The 9944-nt window shown below is 41.5% G+C and overlaps 1 protein-coding gene across 1 annotated transcript; it reads right to left on the bottom strand.

The window, feature by feature from the left end:
• Positions 1-710: 710 nt before the first annotated feature.
• Positions 711-9716, bottom strand: LOC141271503 (keratin, type I cuticular Ha6-like). Its single transcript, XM_073681566.1, has 7 exons — positions 9339-9716; positions 8283-8365; positions 7768-7924; positions 7070-7231; positions 4186-4311; positions 2537-2757; positions 711-756 (listed from the first exon to the last, which is right to left on the bottom strand). The coding sequence occupies exons 1-7, from the start codon at positions 9507-9509 to the stop codon at positions 711-713; spliced, it is 966 nt and encodes a 321-aa protein (XP_073537667.1). The 5' UTR covers positions 9510-9716.
• Between the last annotated feature and the right edge of the window lie 228 nt (positions 9717-9944).

Here is a 9944-nt window from a genome sequence, read left to right as displayed (position 1 = left end):
TAATCTGCAAGTTAATAGCATTCTGAACCTGCCCGGCGCCTGCATTTACACCCCCACTGCTGGGAGGAAATTAACTTTATTCCTCTCAGTAACATTAACATTCCAGTTTCAGTCACGGGGGTGGTGCTGGCGAGGGTTCTGTCACCACTCTGTGCATAAAGAGCGGCGGCTCTAACTGTGCCCCCCGCACTGACTGACAGCTGCTCAGTATTAGGTCTGGCTGTCAGTCAGTGTGGCTGGCATGGTTAGAGCCGCTGCCCTCTGTACACAAAGCGGTGACTGAACCCGCATCGGCACCATCCCCGTGACTGATCCAGAGTGCTACCAGAAGGAATAAAGTTAATTTCCTCCCAGCAGTGGGGGTCTAAGTGCAGGAACCAGGCAGATTTAAGACACTATTAACCTGCACATTAACCCCATTTCTGCCGGTTAATAGCATGTTTTCACTTTAAAGGGTAAATGGTCCATATATACAATTTAATGTCTCAGTATGCACAATACAGTCACACAATATAAGTAGTTTCACAGTTCATTGATTCAGTTAAATCCCATTTTTAATAAGGTGCATAGAGCAAGGTAAGTGAAAAATGTAAAATTTATACTGAAAATGGAATGTGAATTCTTACAAAGAATAGTCAATACATAAGGTATTATGTATCCCTATCAGATTGGACATTGTTAGACCGGTGACGGGAATCTTGTATTATGATTTAGAGAAAGTTTATCTTACCATTATTAGATTGGTGAATAGGAACGCTGCACAGAGAGAAAAAAACATCATATAATAGTAACATTAATACACAGTAAGTAAAACATGATTAAAATAAATGCCTGGTCACAACATTTTACTATGTGTCCTCGTATAGCATATGGTACTGTATGTCACAGATGGGAACATGAAAAACATAGAGTCGCAACTATGCATTACAATATGTTTTGCAAAGGTGTCTGGTATAGAAACCCCATGTTTCCATGTTCTATTAGGGAATAAAAAAGACCTCAACTGAAAAAGTGTAATACCTAATTTAATCTGTAGTGGAGCTGCAAGGCAATTGAACTTTTCAATGGAGTCTGTCACCCCCAAAATGCCTTCTACACTAAATAGATAGTGATATAAAGGAGTTTTCCCCTATAAAAATCATACTAGCATTGTGCTCATTACAGGTAAAATGCTTGAAAATATAACTTTTAATCCATATGCAAATGAAAGGGCTTCAGTGCACCCATGGCGTGAACATGAGCTGGGTGCACTGTAACACCTCCTCAATTTGTGTATTTGGGACCACCCTAGCTTGTGATGGACAGCACTCTCTCCTAGAGGGAACGCTGCTCCATGTGTGTGCACATGTGCACTGATGCTGGCTGTACCGACCCCTCATTTGCATATGGATTAAAAGTCATTCTCTCAAGCACTGTACCAGTCAGGACAGCTGCAGATGACGGTATGTTCTCCATCCCAGAAAAATGCTAATCACACTCTGGTCAGACTCTGATCAAAGTTAGATCACAGTGTGATCCTTTTCTCCGATGTGGAGAATTAAAAATCAAAACTTCTCCATTCAGTTTGTCAATAAAAATCGGACCACACTCGAATGTCATCCAAGTATGTACGATGTTTTCCAAGGTTTCATAGACATGAGTGGGTGAGTGTCATCAATTATCAAAGGTAAATCGTGCATGCTGTGATTTTTTTTCCTCGGACTACTCGGCCCAAGGCAAAAATCTGATATGTGCACTGCCTCATCGAATAACAATGGTGCGAGAACGATCCAATGTTCTGACGGATTTCACTCGAACTGAAAATGCGGTGAGCCCTAACAGGTACAGTGCTAATATGATTTTTATAACGGTGAAGTCCCCTAAATCACACTATAGTTGGTCTGAAAGGCATTTTGGGGGTGACAGACTCCCTTTAAACCTCAATTCATCAAGCTGTTTATGCCAGAATTCCAGCATAAAACTGTTTAAATTTTGCTAAATATTTGCACAATTGGAAATTGCACAAAATTTTTTGAAGAGTTAACGGAACTGAGACAGGGCATGGCCTAGTTTAATAATTTATTCACAAAAGTGATGTAAGTTACCCGACAGTTGGCACACGCTCCCTTCACACAGTGCTCCCTTCGTTAATGCTGGCATGAAATCATCCAGTCTTAGTGAATCGGGGGCTCACTGTCTTTTTTCTTAGAAGCTGATATGCAGACAACCCCCTTTAAGGGGATTGTCCACCACTGGACAATCCTTTCTTAACAGTTCTATTGTCTAGTTTAAAATAAAATTCCCAGACCGGTACCCTTCCTCCGATTGCAGGAAGTCTGCTCTGACGAAATAGAATGAGCTGCAACCGATCAACGGCCATTAACTGGCTGCAGTAGTCAAGTGAAATAAAAATGTCACATGACCTCCAAGGTCAATGGCGCTGCAATTGTGCTGGTTTAGGAGGTAAATATGGGGATATATGGGAGTGGACAACCCCTTTAACTCCAAACATACATGCAAAAAACTTATAGTAAGATTTTTTCACCTTTTCACATGCTGCAAGTCATGACCTTCTATAAGACGCTTGTATGTGGCAATCTCCATTTCCAGATGGTTCTTCTGGTCCATAAGCTGTTTGTATGCAACATTTTGCTGCTCCAGTTCGGAGCGTATCTGTGCCAATTCAGACTCCACATTGTTGATCAGGCATTGTAACTGGGATAGTTGGGAGCCGTAACTGGATTCAGTCTCACTAAGGGATTCATCAAGAGCGGATTTCTGGGGGAAAAAAAGTGAAGTTTTTAGACTACTGGCAATCCCTTAAAATCTTGTCAAGGTTTCTGTCTTGTGGAAACTACACAGAAAATGATGCCAATTAACACATTTAACAATTTCAACATCAGTAAGTCAATCATAGTGATGTTCATGATGAGATCAAAGGGCTAACTTTCTGGATATCTGCAAAAGGCCATCTTACTTAAGTCAAGGAGTGTAGCTCCTTATGTAGCTGGTGCACAAGGGTCCAGATGGAAAATGAGGCCCTCTTTGCCAGAAACATGCCACCAGTGGCTTACTAGTATACGAGGGCATGAATTTCTATCCATGGAAAATATTTCTCCTGAATGCCAGGATTTTACCACGGGTCAGTACTAGGCCAATGAAATGTAAAAAATGGCATGTGTCCAACATGGGAATGACAGATGTGTGACATGTGTCCAGTGTTTATGAGTCCAGTATTTTAATGGCAAGTTTGCCCTAGCATTTTTGAGCCATACGAGAGGTGCTTTAATGGAAACCACATATACCTCTTACCCAAGGGCTTTCTTCAGCCAATATCAGCCACTGATCACACATTTGATACATAATCTATGTTAAAGGGTTATCCATTACTTGGTCAACCCATTGTAAATCCCTTTGCTTCCCCTGATGAAAATAATAACACCTATAATTATCTCAGGTACAGGCACCTTTCCAGCAGTGTTATCACTGCTTCGCCCAGTCCTTGCTTGACATTATCATGTCACGCAATCCCTGCAGCCAATCAGTGCTGGCTTCAGTACCTCATCCTTCTGACATAATTGATATCTGGAGGAAGTGAAACAGCAGCTGTAGCTCTGACTTCCTTCAGATGTCTGATTTGTCCAAAGCAGGGGACAGTGAAGCCAGTGATGATCAGCCGCGGGAATCATGTCACGCAAGCTCCGGGAGAGCCAGTGTCGATCCTGCTGGAATGGCATTGGCACTGGAGGTAAGTGTAGCTGTTATTATTTAACTTCTGGATTGAGATGGGATTGAACAACCCCTTTAATATATGCAGCACGGTGGCTCAGTGATTAGCACTGCAGCCTTGCAGCTCTGGGGTCCTGGGTTCAAATCCCATCAAGGACGACATCTGCAAGGAGTTTGTATGTTCTCCCTGTGTTTGCGTGGGTTTCCTCCAGGTTCTCTGGTTTCTTCCCACACTCCAAAAACATACTGATAGGGAATTTAGATTGTGAACCCCAATGGGGACAGTACCGATAATGGCTGTAAATTGTCTGAATTGTAAAGTGCTGTGGAATATGTTGGCACTATATAGATATAAGGATTATTATTAAAAAGATTGTTAATATCCAGTGTGTAGAGAAAAAAATATATATACACGACTATGATAGATTGTTGTTGAGCTTTCAATGAGCTTATCCGACTTGATAATTGAGGTCATACCATGCTGAGTTGACTTTGCAGTTCGATTTCTAAAGTTTGCACATTACGCTTTAACTCAATTAGGTCACCAGAAACTGTCTGCAGCTGTTCTGCCCCAGAAATCATCTCTCGGTTCAGTTCTTCACTCTGCAATATCATAATAAAGACAAGATGAACGTAAGGTAAACATGAGCTATGTATGTTGTATAAGTAGTGAGAGGTCAGGGCAAATGGTGAAACTCCAAGCTTCTAATCCATAAAGGGAATCTGTCAGCAGATTTTTGTTATGTAATCTGATAGCACCATGATGGAAGGAAAGTGTCACTTACTGGGCTGTGTGTTGCTGTTTCATTACAGTCAGTGTTTTATCAGCAGGAGATTATCACTACAGGACAACTGGCCTAGTGCCTCCTAGTCTAACCCCTCCCCATTACTGAACTGCATCTTTCTGTCACTATACAATGTATACATAAAACTGCCATCAGTGGTATGTACGGGGTTATACAGGGCTCAACATCTCAGCTCTGTTAGATCTGCAACAGAGAAAACTACTGCACCCATCGTAACTGCTGCACCCAGTAAACTAAGTGACACATCACTGGAATCAGGGACTCTGCCCCTACCTCATGCTGCTGTCAGGTTACATAGCAAAAACCTGCAGACAGATTCTCTTTAATGGATGCCTGGAGCTGACGCAGAATAATAGCAGGGCATTCATAACAGGATATGGCAGGAACGGCTTAATTTTGTTTTAGAATGGTAAGTTGAAAGGGCTAATGGATAGGGGGTTCATATACAAGATTTTCCTGGCCTAAGACACCATATTACTGTGAGGACTATTGATGTCCCGCCCGCTCGCTCTGCCATCAGCTAGTAAAATGTTTTTTAGGTCCGAGGTTATAGGCGTTATTAGTTTAGGCATTTAGTGATAGAGCTGTTAAGTGTTTCCACTGTGGCTGATCCTTGGTAACAAGAAGGCGCTCTATTTCATACCTTATATATATATACAGTACAGACCAAAAGTTTGGACACACCTTCTCATTTAAAGATTTTCTGTATTTTCATGACTTTGAAAATTGTACATTCACACTGAAGGCATCAAAACTATGAATTAACACATGTGAAATTATATACTTAGCAAAAAAGTGTGAAACAACTGAAAATATGTCTTATATTCTAGGTTCTTCAAAGTAGCCACCTTTTGCTTTGATGACTGCTTTGCACACTCTTGGCATTCTCTTGATGAGCTTCAAGAGGTAGTCACCGGAAATGGTTTTCACTTCACAGGTGTGCCCTGTCAGGTTTAATAAGTGGGATTTCTTGCCTTATAAATCGGGTTGGGACCATCAGTTGTGTTGTGCAGAAGTCTGGTGGATACACAGCTGATAGTCCAACTGAATAGACTGTTAGAATTTGTATTATGGCAAGAAAAAAGCAGCTAAGTAAAGAAAAATGAGTGGTCATCATTACTTTAAGAAATGAAGGTCAGTCAGTCCGAAATATTGGGCAAACTTTGAATGTGTCCCCAAGTGCAGTTGCAAAAACCATCAAGCGCTACAAAGAAACTGGCTCACATGAGGACCGCCCCAGGAAAGGAAGACCAAGAGTCACCTCTGCTTCTGAGGATAAGTTTATCTGAGTCACCAGCCTCAGAAATCGCAGGTTAACAGCAGCTCAGATTAGAGACCAGGTCAATGCCACACAGAGTTCTAACAGCAGACACATCTCTACAACAACTGTTAAGAGGAGCCTTTGTGCAGCAGACCTTCATGGTAAAATAGCTGCTAGGAAACCACTGCTAAGGACAGGCAACAAGCAGAAGAGACTTGTTTGGGCTAAAGAACACAAGGAATGGACATTAGACCAGTGGAAATCTGTGCTTTGGTCTGATGAGTCCAAATTTGAGATCTTTGGTTCCAACCACCATGTCTTTGTGCGACGCAGAAAAGGTGAACGGATGGACTCTACATGCCTGGTTCCCACCGTGAAGCATGGAGGAGGAGGTGTGATGGTGTGGGGGTGCTTAGCTGGTGACACTGTTGAGGATTTATTCAAAATTGAAGGCATACTGAACCAGCATGGCTACCACAGCATCTTGCAGCGGCATGCTATTCCATCCGGTTTGCGTTTAGTTGGACCATCATTTATTTTTCAACAGGACAATGACCCCAAACACAACTCCAGGCTGTGTAAGGGCTATTTGACCAAGAAGGAGAGTGATGGGGTGCTACACCAGATGACCTGGCCTCCACAGTCACCAGACCTGAACCCAATCGAGATGGTTTGGGGTGAGCTGGACCGCAGAGTGAAGGCAAAAGGGAAAACAAGTGCTAAGCATCTCTGGGAACTCCTTCAAGATTGTTGGAAGGCCATTTCTGGTGACTACCTCTTGAAGCTCATCAAGAGAATGCCAAGAGTGTGCAAAGCAGTCATCAAAGCAAAAGGTGGCTACTTTGAAGAACCTAGAATATAAGACATATTTTCAGTTGTTTCACACTTTTTTGTTAAATACAGAAAAATCTTTAAATGAGAAGGTGTGTCCAAACTTTTGGTCTATACTGTATATACACTTATAATGGTCATGCAAAACTTGTAAGAACAGGTTTAATTTGCTGTTTATAACACAGGTGTCTTTAAAGAGGCTGTCAGTGCAAGCTGGGAGTTGCCGTTTTGCCGTAATTGGTAAGTCACAGATTGGATACTGCCATAAAGGAAATAAAAAGCCGACCTTGTGTCTCATCAATGGGTCAGGCTGCTGTGCTCTCCCTGTCCACCACAGAAATCATGTGTCTGCTCAGATCACATTTTTCTTCTCTTATCGATTGGATTGAATTATATACTACAGGTAGTTAAACCTTATACATGTACTATGCCAAATGGGCTTCAGGAGCCTGAAAAGTTTTACCCTTGCAAGGAAGATGTCTTCAACTTCTCGTAGATTTCTTTCCAGCAGTTTTTCATACTGTTGTCGGATTTCTGACAACACACTGTTCAGATCCACACATGGAGCAGCATTCACTTCAACGCTGACTCTGGCACCCAGCTGTGTACGTAGACAGTTTACTTCCTATTAGAAAAAAAAGTAATAAATGACTGTATGGAGGGAAACAGTAGAAATCGGCTATGAAACAGCAACCAAATAATCAAAATATCCTCAAAGAACATACCGAAAGATGTCTGACAGCCGCCTTAGAAATGGGAATTGGATGTTTCACCCCGAGCAGTTCGCCCCCAGCAATTCGCCCCCGGGTACATTTCGCCCCCACACATTTCGTCCCCAGCATTTGGCCCCCAGGATGTTTTGCCCCCGCACATCTCACCCCCGCACATATCGCCCCCAGTTCGCCCCCGGTCTGGGGGCGAAACGTGCGTGGGCCTAATGTGCGGGGGCGAATCTTCCTGGGGGCGAAATGATAGGGGCGAAATGTGCGGGGGCGAAATGTACCCGGGGGCGAACAGATGGGGCGAACTGCTGGGGGCAAATTGCTGGGGGCCAACTGCTGGGGGCAAAACTTCCTATAACCCTTAGACATAGACATGAAATTTCAAAAGTAATGTTCATGGCAAACTCAACTTTGCCTTTTACTCCACACTATAATTTACCTCCTCATGGTTCTTCTTCAGTTCTTCAAGTTCGTCCTGAAGGTTTTGAACACTCATCTCTAGGTCACATGTCTCCATGTTAAGTCTATCTAAAACGCTTCGGAGGCCGCTGACGTCAGACTCAATGTTTTTTTTCAGACTCATTTCCAACTCAAGCCTTAAAGCATGGAAAAAATATATGTACCAATTAATATCAATATTACACACTTAGGAGTGCATAGGAGTCCAGTGGGCAGTCTCACTCCTTGTGCATACAGAGGTAGCTTTTAATCACTGAGTAGGACTACCTACAGGACACCTGACCCCAGGATCAGATTGCATTAAAAACATAAAGAATTAAAAAGCTATACTTGCATTTTCAGCGCTAAACTATATACAGTATCAGCCTACTCAGCTTTGCTCCTTTTACTCTGTAAAATGTAACCCACAGAATTGACACCATGTTCAACATGACAGGCTTACTTTAAGGAAAAAATTCATAACATCTCATTATAAATTTTATTTTTTCATCTTACTTGTTCCTAAAGTCATCTGCAGCTAGCTTTGCATTGTCCATGTCTAGGAACATTTTGGCATTTTCCGAATAAAATGCAGGAATCTATAAAATAATGTACATCGAGTTACGGAATTCAATATTTACATTTAAGTTGCCTTAAGAGAACAATAAGTTTATTTTTAATCATTTATATAGTTTAAGTCATTTACAAAAACTCCATGATCCAGTCTTCATCTCACGTATAAATCAAAACTCTGCAGGATTTACCAGAATAAACTTTTGGAAATGTGTTTAGACACATTATAGGACAATAACAATGTGAAAAGGTTATGATAAAGAATGACCAAACCACTCACCCCTAGAAAACTTCAAGAGTTTTCAGAAGCCTGAAACTTTTCCTGCAGTCCTTTCTGAATACACATAATACTATTATATATTTATGTAAAAAAAAATCCTAAAAACTGTGAATGAATATATTACCCAGAAGCGACAGTTTAAATTGAGAAGATCCAGCTAGTGTATGGAGTCTTACGTTCAGTGCTCCATGGGAAACAATTATGCAAAATAGCTCTCCTCCAGAAGAAAGAAAACTATCTTTATTGCCAACACTGAGTAAGATTTTCCCCTAAATGCTTTAAACACTCATATGTTTGAATTGATATCCTTTCCCCTCTACGCAGTAGATATTTCCATTGTGAGGGAACACAACAAATTGAATATTATCTGTAGAATAACATGTTAACGAATTGTGCCTAAACATGGCATAAACTGAAAACAGTCATGGAGTTGTAGAGGTTTCCTAGGCTCTAATCCATCCAAGGACAAGCAGCTTATACATTCTCCCTGTGTTTAAATAGGTTTCCTTTGATCTTCTTGTTTTTCCTTCACACTTATAGGTGAATGGGTTCAGTTTCTACAAAGTTGTTCCGAATTTCTATATTTCTGTGGTGGGAAAATTTGATAGTCAACTCTATTTGAGAAGACAAGGACTGATGGGTATACCTTACAGCAGATATGGTGGAACTATTTAAGCAACAAGAAATAAAGAATATGAGAGTGTAATTGATCACATCACCTGTTTCTGGAGCTCCTGAATGGTCTTGAAGTAATTACTGCAGTCAGGCAAACCGTCAGGCTGGTTTTTCTCATACCATTGTCGAATGTTCTTCTCAAGTTGACTATTTTCTTGCTCCAAGGAACTTACTTTTTCCAAATATGTAGCCAACCGGTTGTTTAGTTGCTGCATAGTTTCCTTCTCATTGAAGCATAAAAGTCCATCATACTTTAATACATTGTGAGCCCCATGGTTGACAGACTGATTTCCATAGGTATAGAAAGATGCAATTCTAGAGTTCCACCCTTGAGTGAAGTTATTGGAGATGCTAATGCCTTTTCCTCCTGATCCACCATGGACACTAGGAGCTCTGAAATGACCTCCATGACGGACTTGATGGCTAGCCCTTTGAGGAGAGCTAAAGGATGTCGTCTGATGAACAGGTATATTTTGAGTTGAGGTTTGGCAACCTCCTTGAAGCGATCCAGATTTAACCTGCTTGGTGGTTTGAGTCATGGTGGAAGTAGAATGAGGGCTACTGTGGATAGAGGCACACGTTATGCTGTAGATTGAGTTAGAAAGTTTTGTTGGGTTTTGAAGTGGAGAAGCTTTTATAAAGCATCAAAG

The sequence above is a fragment of the Phyllobates terribilis genome, unplaced genomic scaffold (genome assembly GCF_046119375.1).
Source record: "Phyllobates terribilis strain yellow unplaced genomic scaffold, ASM4611937v1 Scaffold_5__5_contigs__length_657084704, whole genome shotgun sequence".
In the NCBI taxonomy this organism is placed as follows: domain Eukaryota; kingdom Metazoa; phylum Chordata; class Amphibia; order Anura; family Dendrobatidae; genus Phyllobates; species Phyllobates terribilis.
This window is presented reverse-complemented; position numbering and strand designations above follow the sequence as displayed.